Genomic DNA, 25,104 nt, shown 5'->3' on the forward strand with positions numbered 1-25,104 from the left:
TATAATGGTACTTACATGCCACATCACCTCAATTTTAAATATAAAATTGAGGTAATTTTATATTTTAAATTGAGGTGATGTAGCATTGAGGTAATTTTATATTTTAAATTGAGGTGATGTGGCATATATATATATATATATATATATATATATATATATATATAATCCTCTCCTTCTTTCCTTGTTTGGTTAAGAAACCCATAACCCTAAATTTAAATTCTTTACTTTTACTTCAATTCACCTTTTCCTCAACAACAAAAACCCTTGGGTTTATATATATATATAATGCTCTCCTTCTTTCCTTGTTTGGTTAAGAAACCCATAACCCTAAATTTAAATTCTTTACTTTTACTTCAATTCACCTTTTCCTCAACAACAAAAACCCTTAAAACCCAATTGCACTCTTTCCAATTTTACTTCAACTTCTACTAATCATATCTCTATTTTTGAATCCAAAACTCTAGCTGGAACCAAAACCTACAAATTTCAGTTAACATTTTGTTAGATCATTCTCAAGTTTTTATGCCCAAAAGCAAAATCCATGATTTTACTCTATCAATTGTTCAAATTCCACATATTTTTCCAACATTTGTTAGAGAGAAATCCCAAACTCCTGATTTGAAGAATAAGGGGATGACTTAAACGAGACCACTGAGTTCATGTGTTGATAAACAGTTACAAACCAAAAACCAAAAATGAGGCAGAAATGCCATGCATGTCCTAGCGATGTTCTTCAGTAAGTGTTGTTCCCTCTTGGTGATCGATACGGCGAAGATAGCGCCTTGCTTGTGGCATGGTTTCTCTTCTTCCCGGGTCTTTGACTTCAGATCCCAACTCGTATCAAACAGGGTTCATCTGATTGTTTTGTGGGCTGGGGTGGGTTGGCTGTTAGGTCTGTTGTGTTAGGTCATTGATTTGGGCTTTATAACTAGGTTTATGTAATCTTTGATATGGCCATCGGCCTTACTTGTTCCTGGACTTCAACTCGTATCAAACAGGTTATGTAATTTTAATTTTGATTTTGATTTACCCACAGCCTCAATAATTTAAATTGTACGGGTTGATATTTTAATAACTCAAAACTTATTTATTTAAAATTATCTATTTATAAAAATATAATTTTTCAATTTTAGAAATGGTTCTTAGCTCAAGTTTATCCACAGAAAATGTGGATCAACGGATTTCCAGCAACATGAAAAATCTTCAATATCCTTCTTTATTTTGGGGGCAACTAGTCAATTTTTTTGCCTCCAATTAACTTTTATTGCTTTTTTATTTATGAGCAAAGAACAATAAATTCATTCTCATTTCCAATAAGTCTCTTCAATTAAACACGTTTACAACAATTACATGGTCATCCAAAAATTGGCAAAGTTGAGTTGAACAATTTTGGATCATTTTTTAAATCATAAACATGAGGCTGAACATAAAGTTGCAAGCCCTACCTCATTCCTAGATCTATGTAAACGTATCTATTGCCTTTATTTTTTAATCATATACAAAATATAAAATCAAAAAATATATAAATAGATAATTTTAATTATTATATATATAATATGATAATTAATTTATAAATATTATAAATATTGATCTATAATAAAATATTACTTAATTAATTAGAATCTTAATATGCGATTAATTAATTAAATAAGAGATTGTATGAATAAATCAAATTGTAAAATGAAATTATTTATTTTATATGAAGATCATAAACCTAATTATCAAATATTCAAATTATTATAAGAATTTAAATTGTAATATTTGATCAAAATCTAAATCAATCATGTTAAATCAAGTTTGTTTTATATTTATACTTTTATTAATACTTTTGAATGAAAACTAATTAATATAGCATTTATTGTATTCATGCTATTAAAATTAAAGTACATATGATAAATTTTTGAATTAGGGTTTATATGATATTAATGATACTCATATTATCAAAATTACAACATATATGATAAACTTTCATATTAAAACCCTAGCATTGATGATAGTTGTACTATCATATATATGATAAACTTTCAAATCAAGCCTATGGTAATTAGGGTGCATAGGTTTGAGAATTAGGACATGTATTACTTATGGTACTCACACTATTATAATTAGGGAATATATGATAAACGTTCAAATTATGGCATTTATAATACTTATGATACTCATTCTATTAGAATTAAAGCATATATGCTACATTTTCAAATTAGGCCGTGTATAGCACTTGTAATACTCATATTATCAAAGTTATGGATTATTATGGTAACTATTAAAAAATATATTATTGAATATCATAATACTAAAATAAAATTATGATCAGATACTGTATAATGAAATAATAATAATAATTATTATTATAAGAACATTAATATTTACTTATAATAATTTTTATGCGTCATGTCAAAATATTTTTCATAAAACTAAACAAGCAGCATGAGTGTATATAATAAAGACATATTTATCATAAAAAATATTGATAAATTTTAGAGCCTTAATTAAATTTTTAATTTTTAATATATATATAATATGCAAGTATATAAAAAATAAAAAAGAGTAACATAGACTCTTAGTTTTACTTGTATTTTTGCTAATTTTTGTTTTAATAAAATAAAAAAATTTTAAAGATTAAAATGAATGTGAAATTTTTTTAATGATAAGAATATAAAAAATAGTAATTTGTATTGAAATTTGTATTTTATATTGAAATTTGTAGTATTTTTAAAGTTAATATAAATGCAAGTGAAAGAATTTAAACATCAAATTTAAATCATACACATTATTTTAAGAAAACTTATAAAAGAGTAATAACGTAAAAGTTTAATTTTTTAAGTATAAAGTTATAAAATTATCCCCGCTGATCTTCATTAGATGTAAATCAACTTAATTTATATAATTTAAAAAATATTATGTTATAATAAATAACTTAAAAATTTATTACTAAAAATTATAGAAAAATTTTATATTATTTAAATTAAAAATATAAAATTTTATATTATAAATTAAAATTTAAAAAATTTATTATCACAAAACCAAAGAAAAAAGTCTTTGATTATCATTGTAAGTTTTATTTTATGATATTGTAAATTTAAAAGACAATTAATATTTTCCATTACATTTCAATTAATAGAAAATAATCCCTCTTCAAGATCTGATGATCATAAACGCTAGTTGATGGCGGCGGCAGGTCTACATCAACAACCCGGTGACATGTTATCTTTGGTCTTCGACTCCTTGCATCATCTTCTCTAGGCTTTAGGGTGAGAGCTAATTTGTTAATTCTACGTTAAAATTATTATTAATTTTCTTTTTAAATATATCAATTAAAAAATATTTTAAAATTAAATTTAATAAACTTTATTTATGAAAATATTAAAATAATAAAATTATTTTTTTTAATTATTTTTTTTAATAATATTTAAAACAATATTTTTATTAAAAAAATAATTTCAACCGTTATGGGCTAATCTTGAATTTGGGCTTGAAGGTGGTCTTATTATTTTTTTTTCAATCGTTAAAAAAAAAAAAGATAAAACACTCTTATTCCGTATATTTAATTTTTCACAAGAACTTCGATTAAGAACCATCTCACCATTTACCATGCGATAATGAAAACTTGAAAATAATTTTGCTGTATTATATTCGACAATACAAAGAGCACAAACATTACAAACCAATTAGATTTGATTTTTTTCTTTTTTTTAGGGCTCCAGATGTAAAAAAATGAAAAAAAAATAAAGGTATAATTCGAATTCTGGTTATGTACCACAGCTAGCAAGAACAGATTCGTGAATAGTGTCCTGTATAATCCAAGCATCAAAAAACGAACCAATTTCTCACTCAGTCGCGGCATCTCTGTTTCAATCCTACTCCTACATATATATTTCTTTTTACCTCCTTTAAAAAATAAAATTTACAAAAGTAAGCGGGAAAGACGGTAACGTCATCGTCTGATTACCGTTTGCCGAAACTTTTCGTTTCTTCCTTCACTCGGCTGGCATGGTTCCCAGCCGCCAAGAATCATCCGGAAATTCGGAAGAAACGAAACATACGTTGGAATACTCGAACAATCCGTCATCAAACGCCGCATACTCTGCGTTATAATTTTCACTGACTCCCAACTCGAACGAGTCATAACTCGGGATCTGATCATCAAACCCCCAGAACCCACCATTTTCAGATGAGTCAACTGAGTCCACTCGGACCAACTCAGTCACTTCATTTTTATTCTCCTCCCCGGAAGAAGTTACCGATGAAGGAGGTAACCCAAGCTCATCATCAGATGCTTCTAGAAGGTACCCAAGTTCCGGTTGGGACTCACCGGAATCCGACGTGAGGTCCACAACAACGACTGGGGAGGAGGAGGAGGCAGATATCTCCTCTTCAAAACTCTTCATTACAGAGTCTAGATCCTGAGTGGTCGGGTCAGGGTCCGACTCATCAAGAATACTCAACAAATCATCTCTTATTTTCTTCACCTCGGGAAAATCCAACTCGGCCTCCTCCCTGACTCGCTTCTTGTTGATAAGCTCTTCCATTGCCATGTAAAAGAGGAAATTTGATATTTGATATACCCTCGAAAACAATAAAAATGAAACAGTATGGTTAGGGTTTTTGCTTTTCTTGCAGTAGATAGGAAATAATACGCTTTGCGGTTGTGGCGTGGAGTGGCAGCGTAATGAGAAGTTTATATACAAGTGACAATAGAGAGAGAAAATGTAGAGAGAGAAAGAAAGAGAAGAGAGTGAGCAATGATGCGACAACAGGCGCGTGGACCAAAAAGAGAATACTTAGGCCATCACGGACGTCTTGCCTTTATTAATTTGTTTTCATCTTTTCTGGCCTCGGGGACGGATTTCTATTTTTACTATTTTATTAATTGGATTGAAATCTGTCTTGAAATCCGGTCTGGAAGGGACCCACAAGCCTAGTCAATCACGGCCTTTGGCTTTTCTGTCTTTTCAAGTATATTTGGCTCTCTTCTTTTTGGCTCGGCTCGGCTACTTGAGAAGTAGTGAAGAAATTATTAAATGCATTTAATTTATATCGTAATTATATAAAATTTATTATTTATATTATAAAATAGTTTATTTTTTATAAAAATAAATATTATTTTTTTAATATCCTTAATATATCTAATAATTAATTAGAGCAGCGAGAGTGATTGCTCTTATTACTTCCTCTGCTTGTTGGTGAAAGTTGATTAGACATTGTATCTTTGTGGTAGGAAATTAAATTAGGTCAAGTGTGAAGGGTATTTTGGTAAAATAGAAAGGTGTGTATATTAAATTTGGATTATGCCAAGAAGGCTGGATTTGACTAGGTAGTGATATGGACATTCCAAATAACTCAATAGAAAGATAGGGTTAGATGAAAGTAGCAGGCAAGGGCTGGGAATAGGATAGCACATTTGTTTTTTAAGGAACTTTATTTAGACTAATGGCATTGACGATGAAGATGGTGATAGGCACTAATTCCATTTCTAATAAAATATATATATATATATATATATATATATATATATATATATATATATATATTATATAAGGAATAATCACATTTGTGTAATATACACAACACATTTAAAACCTTTCTTAAACTTCACCAAATCTTGTCATATATGAATGGATATTATCTTTACATATTATTCTGGTTGAGCATAATTTCCTTTTTGATATAAGTATATCTATATTTTAATAAGATAACACTATTTCACCTTCAATTATTTCATATTGTGTGTTCAATTTTTTTTTTTATTTCTTAAATAGTTTTTTATAATAAAAAAAAATAGAAAGAGATCGTCTTTGATAATATTTCAGCATTAATTAAACTCTTGTATTAGAAGACATAAATATGAATTGAAATAATTAATTTTCGTCATCGAATAAAAAAAATAAAAATTTATTTTCATGCACGTATTAGCTTAGATTAAAATGCCATTAAATTGATTGGTGGTTGGGGGGATGGGCGTTGGGGCTACACCCATGACGGATAGCCAATCTTATTGACAAAGGAAAACTTGCTTCTCTCCTCAAAATACAGGTCATTCATGCCTTTCCTTTTGGCTCAAGAGTCTTTGTTACATGCTGCATCTCATCTTCCGTCACTTCTCGTATATTATCCTAATGTAGTGCATACATTTGATTTCAAAATTAATAAATTTAAATATTTAATGATGTATTTTAAATTAATATTTTTTTATATTTACTGAATTAATCGAGCTCTTAAATAAGTGACATATGTCTTTGTATAAAAGAAGTGGTGTACTTCTACTTATTAGCTATTTAATACATCATTTGCCTTCTCTAATTATTCCCCTAATTAAAAAAAAAAGAGGTTGTATACCCGATCATTAATACTAACATATTAATAAAACTCTTCCTAAAAAATTTAGGTAGAAATGAGATTTGGTTTAGAATACTCTTATAATGTAAATACATTCAAGACAAGATGTTTTGAGTGAATCATAGTTAATTACAGTAATCAATATCGCTCTGATTTTCTTTTATCAAGTTAACGATATCTATTTATCATCAGTCGTATGACTTAATGACATATAATATAATTAAGGGATATTATTCTATTTTAAAATAGTTTATATTATTTTTTGACCTACTTTTTTGTGATTATCATTAATAAATAGGTTAATTTATTTGTTATCCTTGATATATAGAACGAATGGATTAGTTGTTATATAAAATACATCTTGATATTTATTTTTATCTTTTTAAAAATGTCAGAATTATTATTACTTTAAAATAATATAACTAGATTTCGCGCACAAATCTTTATAATGAGAACAGTTCATTTGGTGTATTTTTACATGAGATCATTTGTTATTAACTCTTCAATCGTACAAATAGGTGCCAACTATTCCAAGTAACTTAACTAAAAAAATTTTATGTTTTACCTTCCTCTCTTTCATCATGAGTGCCAAAGTGTGAGTCCCTTTTTGGTTCTCTCGCCCTTATTGTCTTGCTGAGGAATCGAATAAGTTCTACACGTATTTAATAGCACCGCTTGCAAGCAATTAAAGTTCTCTTTACTCCTAGCCACAATACACAAAAAGCAGTTGCATATAATTCATAGAAACACTTGAAAGCAGTCGTATATGCTATTTATAAATACTCGAGTTTTCTTGTCTCTTTAAATAGTATCTCATCTATATATCTTTTATTCAGATATCTGATATCATGAATTATTATTTATATATTTTAAAAATAAATTAATCAGAATTGATAAATTTTTTCGTAATTTAAGAGATATATATGAAAATTATTGATTCTTATTTATTCAATTTAAATTCATAAGAAGGAAAAATTATTCTATCTCCATATATAGTTTCGATCTTAATTTGAACTGAACTGATTTCGCTGTGGCAACTGCTGGATGGAAGCAGCCATGACATGCAAATATTCAGAGCACATGGAAAAAAACGTGAAGGAGGAGGAAAGGCAGCCACCATGAAAGCTATGAAAAGAGAGACAAGAGCCACTTGCCATTCTCAACCACCCACTGGCCGTATTATGCAATTGGGTGAGTGGTCGACAACTGGATCCAATCCATCCTTATTACAGCCCCCAAAATCCAATCCATCGTACCCTTCCATATTGTCGGAAACTCATACAAAACCCAATCCTTCGCCCCTCCCTCAACTTCAATCAACACTTGCCCTTTTGGACCCACCACCACCATGTGGTCCATGTCCACATATAAACATGCCATGTCCTAGTTGCCTCAATTTCCATTAAATAATAATAATTTTTTTTTTAAATGCCTAGTCACTTTCAGAATCAAATGACTAAAATATTGTGCATGATAAAAGTGTTTAATAAAAAAAATAAAGTAAATATATAAAATAATAATATTTACGTGATTTACTTTTTTGATATAGGAGTATATTTATGGACATATCATGTTTTATTATCAATAATAATAAATTATATCACTCATAAATTCAATTACATTCAAGAGAGTCCACACTGTATTAATTGCTCATAATAAATATATTAATTATTTTCTCTCAGTATTCTCTAGACATAACTCAATATATTTATTATTTTAACTATTACAGTACAAAGGGTATCTTCAACTATATGGACAAGAGTCATATCATCAATGGACAAGAATCCATTCCTCTTTAATTCTATATCATTTTTTCACCTTAGCCCGAAGCCTCTCTTCACTGCAATGGGCAAAAATCTCTCATCAATGGGCAGAGTCAAATCCGCGGCAATTGGCATGACTCCTTTTTACAATGGGCGACAGCCTTACTTCATGAACTGAAAGCCAAATAACGCTTTCCACCATTCTTTTATTTATAGTGTTAATTCTCTCAATCCTGATTTGATTATGAGTCCAGCTCAATTTAGGAATAACACTAAAATAAGAGTTCTACTTTCTATAAAAAATAGTCCTCATCTTATTGAGGAATATTTCTCCTACTTAAATTAGGAAAATGTCTTTTCAAATCTTATTAGAATTTTGAGTCATAATTATAACAATCTCCATCTTAACTCAAAAACTATTAAACATTGCATACCTCAAATTATTGGGTGCCTTCAAACATCATATCTCTATGCTTGAGCTTCAACTTTTCAAATCATTAATCTCTTCAATCTTCATTTTGGGTGTAACTTGCTTTTTCTTCAAAAAATTTTCACGTAATCAATCTTCTTGATTTTGCATCAAGAGCTCCACTTCAATTTCAACTCTCCACCATCACCATTATTGCATGTGCGACTTTTACATGTCGCAGCAGCTCCACCTTCAACCAAACTCACCAATATCATTCCCATGCTCTGATACCAATTTGTTGTGCACTGCAGAAGCGTGTAAACTGCAAAAAAAAAAAAAAAAAAAAAAACAAACAAACACATAAAATAACAATATTTACGTAGTTCACCCTCTCGACATAGGGCTACATCCACGGGCATACCATCTTTCACTATCAACAATAATAAATCATTATTACAAGCTTAAAACTATATCACTCATAAACTCAATTACACCCAAGAGAACCCACACTGTATCAACTGCTCATAGTAAATATATTAGTTAGTCTCTCTCATTCTTTTATAGGCATAACCCAATATATTTATTATTTTAACTACTACACCACAAAGGGTGTCTTCAACTACACGGGCAAGAGCCTTTTCACCAATGGATAAGAATCCCTTCCTCTTGAATTCTATTTCATTTTTTCACCTTAGGCCAAAACCTTTATTCACTGCAATAGGCAAAAGCCCCTCATCAATGGGCAGAGTCAAATTTACAGCAATTTACAAGACCCTTTTTTACAATGGGCGACAACCTTACTCCATGAACTGAAAGTCAAATAACCCTTTCTACCATTCTTCTATTTATAGTGTTAATTTCCTCAATCCTGAATTGATTATGAGTCATGCTCAATTTAGGAATAACAATAAAATAAGAGTTATACTTTATATAGGAAATATTCCTTAATCCTATTGAGAAATATTTCTCCTACTCAAATTAGGAAAAGGTCTTTTAAAATCTTACTAGGATTTTGAGTCATAATTCTAACAATCTCCACATTGACTCAAAATCTATTAAACATTGCATACCTCAAATTCTTGGGTACCTTCAAATATCACATCTCTATGCTTGAGCTTGAACCTTTTAAATCATCAATCTCTCCAATCTTCATATTGGGTATAACTTGCTTCTTTTTTCAAAAAATTTTCATGTAATCAATCTTTTTGATTTTGCATCAAGAGCTCCACTTTAATTTCAACTCTCCACTATTACCATTATTGCATGTGCAACTTTTACATGTCGCAGCAGCTCCACCTTCAACCAAACTCACCAATATCATTCCCATGCTCTGATACTAATTTGTTTTGTACTGCAGAAGCGTGTAAACTACAAAAAAAATAAAGCAAACACAAAAAAAAATAATATTTACGTAGTTCACCCTCTTGACATAGGGCTACATCCACGGGCATGCCATCTTTCACTATCAACAATAATAAATTATCATTACAAGTTCAAAACTATATCACCCATAAACCCAATTACATCTAAGAGAACCCACACTGTATCAATTGCTCATAGTAGATATATTAGTTAGTCCCTCTCAGTCTTCTCTAAACATAACCTAATATATTTACTATTTTAACTACTACAATATAAAGGGTGTCTTCAACTATATGGGTAATAGTCCTCTCACCAATTGACAAGAATCCCTTCCTCTTGAATTCTATACCATTTTTTCACCTTAAGCCGAAACCTCTCTTCACTGCAATGGGCAAAAGCCCCTCATCAATGGACAGAGTCAAATCCGCAACAATTTGCAAGACCCCTTTTTACAATGGGCGACAGCCTCACTCCATGAACTGAAAGCCAATAACCCTTTTCACCATTCTTCTATTTATAGTGTTAATTCCCTCAATCCTGATTTGATTAGGAGTCCCGCTCAATTTAGGAATAACACTAAAATAAGAGTTATACTTTATATAAAAAATATTCCTCTATCCTATTGAGGAATATTCTCCAACTCAAATTAGGAAAATATCGCTTCAAATCTTACTATAATTTTGAGTCATAATTCTAACAATCTCCACATTGACTCAAAATCTATTAAACATTGCATACCTCAAATTCTTAGGTGCCTTCAAACATCACATCTCTATGCTTGAGCTTGAAACTTTTAAATCATCAATCTCTCCAATCTTCATATTGGGTGTAACTTGCTTCTTTCTTCAAAAAATTTTCACGTAATCAATCTTTTTGATTTTGCATCAAGAGCTCCACTTCAATTTCAACTCTCCACCATCATCATTATTGTATGTGCAACTTTTACATGTCGCAGCAGCTCCACCTTCAACCAAACTCACCAATATCATTTCCATGCTCTAATACTAATTTGTTTTGCACTGCAGAAGCGTGTAAACTATAAAAAAAAATAAAGTAAACACACAAAACAATATATATTTACGTAGTTCACCCTCTCGACATAAGACTACATTCATGGGCATGTCATCTTTTATTATCAACAATAATAAATCTTCATTACAAGTTCAAAACTATATCACCCATAAACTCAATCACATCCAAGAGAAACCTACACTGTATCAATTGCTCATAGAAAATATATTAGTTAGTCACTCTCAGTCTTCTCTAGACATAACATAATATATTTACTATTTTAACTATTACACTACAAAGGGTGTCTTCAACTACATGGGTAAGTGCCCTCTCACCAATGGACAAGAATTCATTCCTTTTGAATTCTATATCTTTTTTTCATCTTAGGCGGAGCTTCTCTTTACTACAATGGACAAAAAGTCCCTCATCAATGGAAAAAGCCAAATTCGCAGCAATTGGTAAGACCCCTCTCTATAATGGGAGATGGCAGCTGAAAGCTAAATAATCATTTCCACCATTCTTTTATTTATAGTGTTAATTTCTTTAATTCTGATTTAATTATGAGTCTCACTCAATTTAAAAATAATACTAAAATAAAAGTTTTACTTTATATAAAAAATATTTTTCTATCTTATTGAGAAATATTTTTTCTATTTAAATTCAAAAAGTATTTCTTCAAATCTTATTAAAATTTTAAGTTATAACTCTATTGTAAAATATATTAATTAAAAATTTAAGTAAATCAAATTAAATTTGCGTTTTCAATTCAAACGACACGTCAAAGTCTAACGTTACCGTGTCGCTGGTTTTACGGTGTCATCTTTGGCAGCTGCCGTGTCAGCTCGTCCACGCACCTCGAAAATAACTTCTATCAACTTGCCCTGGTTTTAAGTTTCCACGCAGCAAGCCATTTTACGTTGTCATTTTCTGATTTTATTAACATAAATATGTGAATATAAAATGTTTTATAGAAGATAAATATAAATTTTGTTGGCTATCTAGAAAATGGAACATTGACAAGTTTCTTTAAAGAAAATTTTTTCATTAAAGAATTTCATTTTAATAGTATTAAAATCATATTTGAAATTTTAAATATAAATTTAAAGTAAATTAATTGTATAAAAAAAAAGAATTTTTCAGAAAGGTATGGAGACGTGCAGTAGTGGATGATTTAAGAAAATCACATGTTACATGGGGTAGGTTGTTAATTCATTGTCGCTGTTTCACTTGTCACGAGGATTCAAGCGATGTGCGTGGATTGTACGGTGGGAACTGGGAACTCATTACAGTGAACATATACACAGAACGGAAATTTCTGTATAAATATAATTACTCTTTTTTGAAAAAAAAAAATTAATTACGGTCCTCATCCATTTTTATTTATATTTTTAAACGTGATTTTATTTATAATTATTTATTATTATAAGAAATCAAAAAATATTATTTTTTATTTAATTTTATTATTATACCTATTAAATGCAATAACTATTCTAAAATTCATCTTAATATCTTTCTCTTAATTAAATTAAATAAAAAATAATTTAATTAAATAAAAAATAATTTAATTATTTTTTTATTAATATAAAAAATTTTAAAAGATAAATAAAAATAAACGAAAGTGATACATACAAAAATAAATACAAAATTCTCTATATATATTTGTCCTCTATTTATTTTTTCTTTTGAAAGAATTAACTAGTGTTCTTCACATTAATCTTGTGCATTTAAATTAAATATTAACTAGTCCAATCAATAAAGAAGAAAAAATAGTCCTTAATTAATATTAATCTTTTGAATGATTAGTGTTTTTATTTTAACATATTAATTTAATTATTTATGATGAAAATTAAAAAGACAAGACCATTCCTCCTCCATATTAGAAACTAAGCATTAAAAAAAAAGGGTTCAACTTCTTAATAAATAAATAAATTAACTAAACAATACTGAAGTTTGTGATATAATTTAAAAAAATTATATTTTTTTAAGAATTTAAATGGAACGGCATATGTTCTAATCACTGTTATCAATATGGAATGCAAGACTTAAGTATTATAAAATAATCTTCATCCATACGCTTCCAAAAAGCAGCTAAAATATACTTAAATAAAAAATAGTAAAAAAAAAAAAAGAGATGGCAAGCCTCGCCGGCTACTTCCATGGCGGTTTTGAGAGGAGTCCATCTGCAAACATTGGATGTTAGATTAAAAAAGAAAATTATTATTTGGTGTTTGTATTTTAAATAAATTAATCTTATTGATAGTTTTTTATATTATTTAAATTATTATTTATTTTTTTATTTTAATAAAATTAATTAATTAACTAATTTATATATTTTAAAAAATATAATATTTTTAAGAATATATATTAAATAAAAATAAAAATTTTGTTACGTGGCCATTAAATTTGCAAATTTATATATATATATTTTTTTTAATTTTATTTTTTTAAACAATATTTTTATATTTTATCTAATGAGAAATAATTTTTTTATTATTTAAAAATTAAATTAATTAACTTTTTTTATAAATGAAAACTAAAAGAAAATGAAATGGAGAATAGTATGAGTGAAAAAGAGGAGAATATTGAGAGAGAAATAGGGGAGAATGAGAGAAAAATAAGGAAAAAAGTATTAAGATAATTTATGTAAAAAATAATTATAAAATTAAATAATTAATAAAGTTAAATTATAATAACTAATTAATGTATTTTTTTTAAATATAGAGATTAATTTATTAATTTTATTAAAATAAATAAATTAAATAATAATTTTATAAATATTAATTAATGAAAAAAATTAATAAATAAATTAAAGTGTTTAATGATAGTAAAATGCATAAATGAAATACTATTTTTTCTTAATATTAAATTAAATAATTAATTTTATTAAAATATAAAAATTAAATAATAATTTATTTAAAAAATCTGGTTTTTAGTCAATTTCCTCCTACTCCAGATAAGATTTCTCCTCATTCTACATTTGTTTTATTCTTCAAAGGTCTGGGTTTAATTTGTCAAACACCTGCAACTCAAAGCCAAGCAATAACCCAATCAATGTATGACTTTGATAATTTGTTGGAATGAGGCTACATTTATCAAGACTGCAAAAATCTCAGTCCACATTCAATATAAAAATTAAAAGTTAATATTATTAAATTATTACGATGTGTGATAAGATAAAATATTAAAAATTTAAATTTTATTACTGAAAATTATTGATTTAAGGGTATGAAATTATCTTTCTATTCACTTTTTTTTTATTTAATTATATCTAATCAACCCCAAAAAAATTTATCAATTTTGATGTTTGAAATGAAAATTTTTCATAATACTGATAATTGCAATTTGGTATGACTTGAGATCATAGTATTATTTTCCCCATTATTGGCGCTGTAGTATTTTAGCGTTCTATACATCTTAAAAATTTGTATTCAACCATAATATTTGAATAAACACTATCATTAATTATTTTTTAAATATTAAAAGTTTTCACAATTAAAATAAAAATTTATGTACGTAAAGATAAAACTCAAAATAAAAAAGAGGTAATAAAGGAATAGAAGAGAAATAAGTTTATTATCTGTCAATAGTAATTTTAAAAAATTTTTAAGTATAAAGAGGATAAAAGAATTTTATGTAAAATTTATTTTTTTGTGTTTTATTTACATAAATATTGTTTTGATAATAATTAATGAGTTGAGAAATTAAAATTTATTATTGAAAATTTATTTTTTTAATATATTAATTAAAAAATATTTAAAAAATTTAAAATTAAATTTAATAAATTTTAATTATAAAAATATTTAAATAATTTTTTAAATAACTTTTGTATAATATTTAAAATAATATTTTTATTAAAAGAATAATTTAAACCCCCCAAACTAAACGCGAAACAGCCACATAATTTAATTTAACTTGCAGCAAAGAAGTTTGACTGAAAGCCGCGGGTGTGAAGTGGAGTCAGAATTGGGGCACGCGTTAAACCCGCTCACACGGCATATATACTTAGAAAAAAAAAAAAAGAAATCTGTACTTTCAATTAAGAACTCTGTGAGTTTAAAATTAAATTCCTGTATATTTTAATTAATGCTAAATAAGTCAATATTTATTAAAATATTATTTTTTATATTTAATTTATAAAATATTAAAAAAATAATTTAATATTAAATAATTTTAATTCATCATGTATTTTAATTTTATTTTAATTAAAAATAATAAATACTTTTAATATTTGAAATTAAGAAAAAAATATTTTATTATTAAAAATATTTTTTATTAGATAACCAAATGGGGCCGGGAGCCTCTTATCATATACTGAAATACCATGTTCATGCTCAATGTCGCTTCTCTTTTTATAGAAACTCTCAGATTGAAAACCCTTTTGCATGATATCATTCCTTAAATTATCACATATATCAGGAATCACTCTTCCATTTTCAAAATATTATGAATACACTCAGAGGGATTGTTCTCTCTGCTTCTTATTTCTACCATGACAGTATATTTTTAACTTATTTTATCATTCATTTAGAGGAGAATCGTAATAATTTTAAACTTATTTAACTCTCTATTAAAAGTATAGAGTCTTGTTTTTTTTTTCTTATACTGAAATAATAGGCAAAGAATAATAGCAGTCCATGTCCAATAAAAAATAATAATAAAATAAAATTTTGGATTGAATTATTCAAATTCCTTTATTTAGGGGGGACACACTTTATGGGTCATCTTAATTTAAATAGAAATTCTTTTCTTTTATCATGACTTTAGCTTATAGACATAGACACATATATTGAAATTGACATTTCCATTTGATAGGTCCATGGATTCACATTTTCTGCATGGTTTGCTTAAGTTTCAAGCAAATTGGAATCACATCTAACTTGGAAAAAGAATTTGCCCAAGATATGGTTTCTTGGAATGGTGGGTCATATCACACATCAACTTCTTGCCCCCTTTCACAATTTTTGAATACCCATAATAATTCATTGAAAGCAATCCTTACCTGCCTTCCTACTCTTCTTCTAGCATTATATGAATTAATATCTCCACTATAGATTATCACTTGACTTTTAGCTTCCTAGCTTGCCAGTCTTTTTTAGACAATTATCGCTTTTTAATACTATTCTTTAAGTTCTTTTCATTTGAATGCCTATTTTGATTTTCTTATTACAACTACTTTTCTTGCTGCCTCTAACTTGAGAATTGCACCACAAGTTGTGCATGTTAAATATTTGGTCAATTAGACCAACAAATTTAGATGTAATACAGTCAAAATTTTACATTATGTAGTCCATTTTTTTAATCAATTGCAAAAGTGGGTTGCAAATTTTTCTATGTTAAGACCCTTTATATTGCCTTAAAGAAAAATAAAAATTTAGATATAGTCAAAAATATCTTTCACATAGATACGTAATACAATTGGCTTGCCCATTCAAATAAGATTGAAATGAATGAATCATTAAAAATAACTTAACACATATAGTCAGTGGCAAAGCCTGAAATTTTGTTAGGGGGGATAAAAGTTTTTATTTTCTTATATTTATAAAATATTTTAAAAATATTTTCTTTTATTTATAAAATATTAACTCATTAGTAATAAATAAATATATTTTTTAATAAAATATAATTATGTTAACATTTTATATTAAATTTTATCTTGAGATAAAACTTACAATATTCAATTATATCATTTGTTATAGCTTTATAGAAAATTGATAAAAAATAATAATTATTTATTTTATATATTATCTTTAATATTAGATACAAATATTAATAATTATCAACCAATTAAAATATATCAGTAATATATTCATATTAAATATGAACTTTTTAACTTCAACTTATACACTATAATTAAGTAATTGTTAAATGTAATAATATCATTTAAAAGATTTTGAAGTTATTTTTAATAAATAATTATAATTTTAAATCAAAATTTTGATACTCTCATATATTAATTTTTTTTATTAATTAGAAAAAAAATTAATGAGATATTGAATAAAATTTCGTGGGGCATTAATATACATATACATATACATATACATATACATATATATATATATATATATATATATATATATATATATATATATATATATATATATATATATTCAAAATCTTAAAATAAATTACTAGAACTTTAAAAATTTCAGTGGATGAATTGACTTCACTAATGGAGCCTTTGCTCCGCCGCTGCACATAGTCAAGATGATTTTGATGACCACCAAAAAAAAATTAATTTTTTCCACACCAAGATTGTTTCGTTTCAATCTAATGCGGTTGAAAACTTTGTTCTATGTGGTCTAAATATTAATCAATTACTTTTCAAAAATAGATATCATAGGTTCCCTATGGACGTCATAGCATTTGAATCCCATTTCATGGGGTGGAGGACTTACACAAGGTTAAAAGCCAGCGACGGGGCATGGATGTAATATTATTTTGATTGGATGTAATATACTTCTTCAATTGTCGTGACAAGAACGGTGTAGACCTCTGATTCCATTAATTCAAAGCTTCTCCCATCTCATAGAAACGTATGAAAATGGGTTGGGAGTCAACATCAAGGACCTTAGACAATTAAATATACAGCCTAAAACAAGGTATGCGGCCTAACCCAACATGTGATTTACACCACCCACAAATGAATTGAGGGATAAACCAAAGCCGATATAAAAAGATAAACATGGCATTAGCAAGTGGCATCAAGCATAAAGTCCCCACTACAAGGAACATCACATGAAGAGACAAACTTACACAGCTTAAACCTTGTTTTGTTAGGTGATGTTAGGTATAGCTAAAGGATCCATTTAATAAATTAATAATAGGGAAGTTAGGTTACCCTTCATTTTTTTGTCGGTGGGGAATAGTTAATACCAGCTGCATCTCTGCTTCATTTTTTTTTTTTGGCTTTCTTTCCTTTCTATGGGCTTAAATTTAACGTTATTGCTGTGGTTTTCAAATTTGGTTTGGTCTCAAAATCGATGAAGGTAAAAATTAGATTAAGAGTTTAAGGTTCAATCAGGATTGAATTTGACTATAATATAATATTCTGTATAATAATGTTATGAATTTAATACATATTACTAATAATAATGTTATCAATCTAATACAAATTTAATATAAATCATTATATTCAATATAAATATCCTCAAATCATATTTTACATTATATATAATTAAAAAATAAATATAATATAATTGTTTATATAAATTATTATCACATGGTCTAGAAAACTCAAAAAATTTTATGAAGTCTAAATATATTTTTAGTTTTATCACATAGTTTTTAAATTAATTTTTAAAAATCATCAAAGTTTTATATTTTTAGAAAATCGAACTCAATTTTTAAAATTCAAAAAATTTCAATTAATTTCCTAAAATTTAAATAAAATAAAATATAAATAATTAATCATAAAATAATAAATTTAAAAATTAAGGGTATTACAATTATGTTCAAAATAAGTGACTATAATACAATCAGAGTTTAAAAATTAGAGAACAAAAGGGTTAATCACTTGAGTTGAATTTTTTAGTCTTTTAAAAGTAAAGGTTTAATAAAAACAATGTAATTTTAATTAAATTGATTGAATGAAATAATAACAATAAAAAATCGTCTAACCCATTAAACTCACAACAGATTAAATGGATCGATAAGTACCTAACTAATTCGTCAATTTTTATTTTTAATTTTAGTGATATATAGATTTTAATAACTGACTCATTAAAGAATCGACTGATCCATTAAACTCGCAAAAAATTAATGAATTAGTAAGTACCTAACCAAGTTTTTTCAATTTTAATGATATACAAATTTTAATAATTAACTGAACTGTTTGATAAATCGATTAATAATTTTTACAATTTGATCAACCCAATCCGAATTTCAAAATCATGACTATGATCATTGTTGTGACCATTATCTTTTATTTATTTGTTTTGATGGTCTTCAGTCCCATCTTTCAGGTTTTTAATTTCCTGTGAGGTATGCTTGCTTTATTATTCAACCATGTTTAAAACAATTGCATAAGACAAAATGTCCTCGTCAAAACTCATTGGCTTCTCACTTCTTGGTTTATTACTTGGAAATCTCCATATAATCTTTGTTTGGTTGCTAAGAAAGATGCTAAGAAATTTTGGGTAACATTTGAAAATAGATGCTTTCTCTGCCATTGATATGACAAAATAGAATTTTATTTAGCTGACCCATCCATTCTACTTCGGCTTTTTTCTCGAAGATGTTTCACACTTCCACTATTTATTAATTGGCTTTTTTATGTTTATTTTTACTGTTGTTTTAATTGTGATTAATCACGGGTTATATTTTATAATTAATATCTGATTATATTAAAACAATTTCTTTACATCATCAAGTGGAGATAAATAATATTGTTTCTTTTTTTTTAGAAATTTCAAATTTTATGTAATTTTTTTTATTATAAGAATAAATTTTCGTTATATTATATTATTATTATGTGAACAAAAGTTGAGAAAGTACTATTTTAAATATATTACACCAATAATAATGATAATGAAACTTTAATATTAAAATTTAGAGTTAGTTATATAAATTTTATTTTGACATTCAGCCAGACGAATGAATGAATATAGAGGATACTCAATATTTAAATATCAATTTATCTTTATTACCATATGATATATAACAATGAGCGGTCGGAAAGAAATTTATTTTCAATTAACAAGTGTTATTTAATTATAAATGATACACATATTTCCTTTGAATTTAAAATTACACTAAGAATAAATAATTTTATTTTAAGATAGGTTAAATCAGAAAATTAATTTATATATTTTTTGATTATATTGAACAAAATATAGACAACTCAAATAATTGAGTTGAATATATATGTAAAAAATGTTGATCTTGATGGTACACAATTTGAACATACATGCATGCTTAAATGTCCACTTGCGAAAATGATTATTTGCTTTTCTTTTTAAGCTATTTTATTTGTTTAATGGCAACCCATAATTGAACAAGACGACTTTGACGAATGACTGTATATTGCTTTGGTATGGCACAAATTTCCAAAGTAGTTGGGGAGCATTTTCCATCTTCCACCCAGAGATGGATACCTCTTCCCTATAAATTTCACTGTAATTATTAAAAAAATTTTGGATTTGAGAGCCACCCCTCACTTAAATTATTATAACTATTTTTAAAAAAAAAAAAAAAAGATCCGAAGAAGTGGTTTGATGTTGCAGGCATTATGGTTCAACAGCTTATTGATAGTCACCGATATATTTCGTGGTCTTTGGTGTGAATGCTAGAATTTTATTCGATATGTGGTATGGACCAAAAATGGGTTTTATTTTCCACTATGCCGCACCTTCTTTCTACCTTTTTGAAATTCCAGAAAATTATTTATTATTTTTAATAAGGAGGTGAATCAGGTTTAAGATCATCTCTTAAATAAGTTTTTTTTTTTAATTTTAATTTTGAAGTGATTTAAAAATGTAATTACTATGATTAGATATCTAAAATGACAATCTAATTGCAAACGCACCAAACAAAGCAAATTAATTAACATGAAAATTACTATTAAGCAGTGAAAGGGAGCATCAAGTGATTAATAATAAAACAGCAATAGGGTTGAAGGATCTAGAAATTGTATATTTGTTTTGTAGTTGTCCTTTCTCTAGGGTAGGTAGATATAGCCAGCCATAATTTTCTTACCAACTTTGTTTAAAGTGTCTGGTTCGCATTGTGATTTGAGGGTCAATAATTATTTTTTAATAAAAAAATATTTTAGATATTATTAATTTATAAAAAATTATTTTATTATTTTAATATTTAATAATTTAATTTATTTAATTTAATTTTAAATTACTTTTTAATATTTCCTACCTAATATATCTAAAAATATTTTTTTTTTATCGATAAATCTTATAATAATGTCAAATAGATCTTAAGTTGAAATATTACCTCTCAATAGAGGGAAAAAAAAAGTATAGATATATTAGCCAAGGAAAACCCTTTCAAAGGTGAAGGTTTTTTTTTTTTTTTTAATAATTGAGATCATTTTTAAATTGATTTATATTAAAAATAAATATTTTATAAGAAAATGAAGTTTTATTTTTACAAATTTAATAAAGGTGAAGTTAATATTTATTTTTTTTTTTTATAAAAAAAAACTGTTAAGTTTAATTTTTTTTTTTCTAAATTTCTGATGTCAATAATCGTTAATTGTTAGAAAACTAATTTAATTATAAGAAAAATAAAATATACTGATTTTTACAAAACAAGTTAAAGTTAAATATCTGCAAAAGAAATTAAAAATAAATTGAATGATAAAGGGTGAAATTAACCTGCCTAAAATACAATAAAACAATCGGCTCAGAAGTCTAAGCATCAAATTGGGCTATAAGTAGAAAATTGGGCTCATAAGCCCATGCTAATAGTTATTAATGGGTTTGAAACTTGAACCCATCAGTACATGACTTGAAGAAACCCACTTCATTTTTTTTTTTTTTATTTTAAAAAAGCCACTGGACCGCCCTGTTAGTGTTAGGTCGCTTTGCGCTTTGCGCCTTTGCTTTTCATCACGTACTTTTACTTTCCGCAAATTACACCATACGCCTGCGTCGGTGCATCGCATGATCACAAAAATCTTAAATTTAAAAGAATGGAACACACCTTTTTTTTCATTTGCTTTTACTTTGCGTTTAGTTTCATTACAAACCTAAATTTATAATTTTTATTAAGTAATTATTGTACGGTTTATTCAACTTATTACTTCCTTTATTTACTTTTATTTATTATTTTTTTAAAAATTATTTTTTAAAAATTTTTTATCATTTTAAAAAAATTAAAAAGTATTAATTAATTATTTTTTAAAATTTTACTCTTATTTCTACTAAACACAATAATCATTTTATAAATATGTAAATTTTGTAGATTTTTATATATTCTAAAATCCATTTAAATGAGTTAAACAAATAAGATTAAAATTCGTAAAAAAAAAAGATTAAATATTATGAAAAATACAATTTAAATGCGTAATGATTAAAAAAAAAAAAAGTTTCTAACAAACATCCAACTTAGTAACCGTCTTTGTTCTTATTAGTTGAGTGATTCTCAATATTGTTTGAATTGAAGAAGAGGTCCACTCCAAACCCACAATTAACCATATTTAAGATCATAGGTCAATATAACCCACTCTCCAATTACATTTATGATTCATCTCACGTGTAGCACGCATCTCATGTTCTTGGAAGAAGCAACTGCTACATTTTTTTTTTTTAGTGCAAATTGAGAACAATTGCATTACAGGGCTCCTTGGGCATCAAAGGTACATAAAGTTCTTAATTGAGGAGGCATATCCACTATCCAATTATAAGGCATTTGATTTAGAAAGCTCAGTTTAGCAACACAATAAGCAGCAGCATTAGCTTCCCTTTTAATAGGAGAGAATTGAATAGAATGGAAATGAGAACAGAGGTGCTTAATTGAACTAACAGTGGTCTCAATTTCACAATACCTTTGATCATGAGCATTACTGAGATTGGTTACAACAATTTGCGAGTCTGATCTAACAATGATAGAAGCAAAACCTCTGGATTGGGCCAAAAGCACCGCCTGCAAAACTACTCTTAACTTCTCCTACCAGTGGCAAAGAACATATGATTTTAACAGCTATGCCATCAATTACATTTCCATTACTGTCTCTACCTACAACTCCAATAGCTGCAAAGTGCTGATGATCTTTCCACGCCACATCACAATTAATTTTTATGAAACCAGCAAGAGGAGGAACCCATCTCACTGTGGCATTAGGATGGGAATCAACTTCTCTATCTGCAGAAAGAGGAGAATTCAAAAGCCTCTGTTCTTCCATCATTTTATATACCCTTCTTGCTGTAGCTAGAGGATCGGGAGTTACATTTTCAAACGCCAATCTATTACGCTCTTTCCAAATCTGCCAGCAAGTAAAAGTTTCGAGAATTTCCACTTCAATAGTATCTTGCTGAAGCAATTGTAACCACCAAGTTGTAAATAAAGGAAATCCAATTGGATTTGGTTTATATGCACATGGGCTCACAAACCATGCTGCCCAAAACAAAGAATGTTCTATTGTTTCCTTCTCCTTTTGACAAACAGAGCAATAGGTCTGTTTTTCCATTGCAACTGAGATTGAGAATTTAAAAGTCTGTATGCCAATTTCACTGTATAGCTTCCATTCCTTTCATGATGCCAGATAACTTTATTTGCACAACCCCGCGGCCTTACTGGAATTCCACAAATGTGATGAGCCATGTCTTGCGAAAATAAGGCTAATAACAAATCTTGCTTCCATCTAATCTAATTATGATCTATCAGATCTGCCACAAGGTGAACATTAGCTGGACAATGGCCTGGTTTAGGAAATCTAAAATTGGGAGAGCATGGAAACCATGAATCATCCCAGATAAGAGTGCTCTATCCATCCGCTATGTTGTATCTCCATCCTTCTTTAAGAACATCTCGGCCCGCTAACCAGCTTTGCCAAATCTATGATCCTTTCCAAGATCTTTTTGCTTGCCAAAATTCCGAATAAGGAAAAATATAATCCTTTAATCACCCTAGCCCACAGAGTGGAAGAATTTGTTACCAATCGCCATCTTTGTTTTGTTAAGCATGCAAGGTTAAATTTCTCGAAATCAGGAAAACCCATTCCTCTCATAAATTTGGAGCATGAGGCTTTTGCTAACTGACCCAACGCAGCTTCTCTCTATCTTGCTTTCCCCACTAAGAGCTGGAAGCCATCCTATTAATCTTGGAAAAAAAACTCTTCAGGTATTTTAAAATTGCCATGGAATATGCTGAGATAGCATTTACAACTGATTTGATCATAACTTCATGCCCCGCTTGTGACAACAGACTTTGTTTCCAAGCCTGTGTTCTAGCAGCAATTCTTTTTGAAATAAAGCTAACAGCCCCCGCCTTGGATCTTCCCCATATTGAATGCAAACCCAAATACTTTTTCTGATTGCTGCATTTCTACCATGGACAGACTCGAAAGGTTTTCATGCTTCAAATTGGAAGGAGTTTTCCTACTCAACTTAATGCTAGATTTATGATTATTGACCTTTTGTCTCGATGCCGCTGAATAACGAGCTATTATTTACTGAATTACTACTGCTTGCCCTCTAGAAGCTCCACCAAAAATCAAAGTATCATCAGCAAATAGCACGTTAGTGACTATAGGAGCGTGTCTTACTAGCTTGAGCCCCTTAAACTGCCTTGCCTGGACTTCCTTCAAAATAATTGAAGATAAAAGCTGGGAGACTGAATTACTTCCTTCAAAATTGCCTTGCCATTTAAGATTTTAGAATTAATCAGATTAATTTTAGAATCCTAGATTAGATCAAGAACAAATACACTAACTAACTTCTTGATGCACTACAACGTATTTGTACCTTTGGGATGCGTCTTTAGGACAACAGATGTTATTCCTCTAGCTTGTCTACACCAAGTTCACCTATGCCAGGCCCTTGAACAGCTTCTAAAACTTTTTCTATTAATTAGAAAATCAAGTTTTGCAACTTTTTCTATTAATTAGAAAATCAAGTTTTACCTTTTAAGAGATTAAAAATGTAAACAGGACACTAGAAATAATTTCTAATATTTTTAATTCAAGAGATTGTTTGGAAATCTCTTTGAATTGATGTGAGATGAAGAAGAAGAAAAGGAGGAAGAGCTTCTTGGGTAGCGGTACCAAAGATATCAGCTGCTGGTTGTATTGTTTTCTTTTCATAACAACACTTATATAGCTAGGTCAACACATAAAACCCTAGTCACATGTCACCCTCTGATTGGTTCTAGGTTTAATTGACCCAATCACATTGTGCCAAGTGTCAAACCTATATTTAATCTTAATTTTAATCATCCTACATGATTAAAAGATATTTGGCAAGCTTATGTGTAGTGCCATGTGCCACCATCTCATGATGCCACATGTCACCCTGTGAAATGACCAAAATGCCCATGTGTCTTAATTTTGAGTTCTCAACCCAAAATAATTATTTCTCTTCTTCTAATCAATTTATATCAAATATAAATTAATTAATTAATCTCTATTAATTAATTTCTCATTAATTAAATTTATATTTAAACACTTTAAATATAAATTTAACTTATACTATACATCCAATAACTTAGATTTGGTTTCAAGTTATGCTAGGGACTTTGTAATCTAATTGCAAACCAAGCCTACTTAATTAATCA

At 27.8% G+C, this 25,104-nt stretch overlaps 2 protein-coding genes across 2 annotated transcripts; both read right to left on the reverse strand.

The window, feature by feature from the left end:
• Nucleotides 1–3,776: 3,776 nt before the first annotated feature.
• Nucleotides 3,777–4,759, reverse strand: LOC110633589 (uncharacterized). The gene has a single exon (XM_058139360.1). The coding sequence runs from the start codon at nucleotides 4,533–4,535 to the stop codon at nucleotides 3,978–3,980; it is 558 nt and encodes a 185-aa protein (XP_057995343.1). The 5' UTR covers nucleotides 4,536–4,759; the 3' UTR covers nucleotides 3,777–3,977.
• Nucleotides 4,760–8,678: 3,919 nt separating this feature from the next.
• LOC110633558 (uncharacterized) lies at nucleotides 8,679–23,020 on the reverse strand. The gene is made up of 5 exons (XM_021782204.2): nucleotides 22,550–23,020; nucleotides 22,379–22,500; nucleotides 9,821–9,876; nucleotides 8,930–8,938; nucleotides 8,679–8,830 (listed from the first exon to the last, which is right to left on the reverse strand). The coding sequence occupies exons 1-5, from the start codon at nucleotides 23,018–23,020 to the stop codon at nucleotides 8,679–8,681; spliced, it is 810 nt and encodes a 269-aa protein (XP_021637896.2).
• Between the last annotated feature and the right edge of the window lie 2,084 nt (nucleotides 23,021–25,104).

This window comes from Hevea brasiliensis, chromosome 17, assembly GCF_030052815.1.
Source record: "Hevea brasiliensis isolate MT/VB/25A 57/8 chromosome 17, ASM3005281v1, whole genome shotgun sequence".
Taxonomy (NCBI): Eukaryota; Viridiplantae; Streptophyta; class Magnoliopsida; order Malpighiales; family Euphorbiaceae; genus Hevea; species Hevea brasiliensis.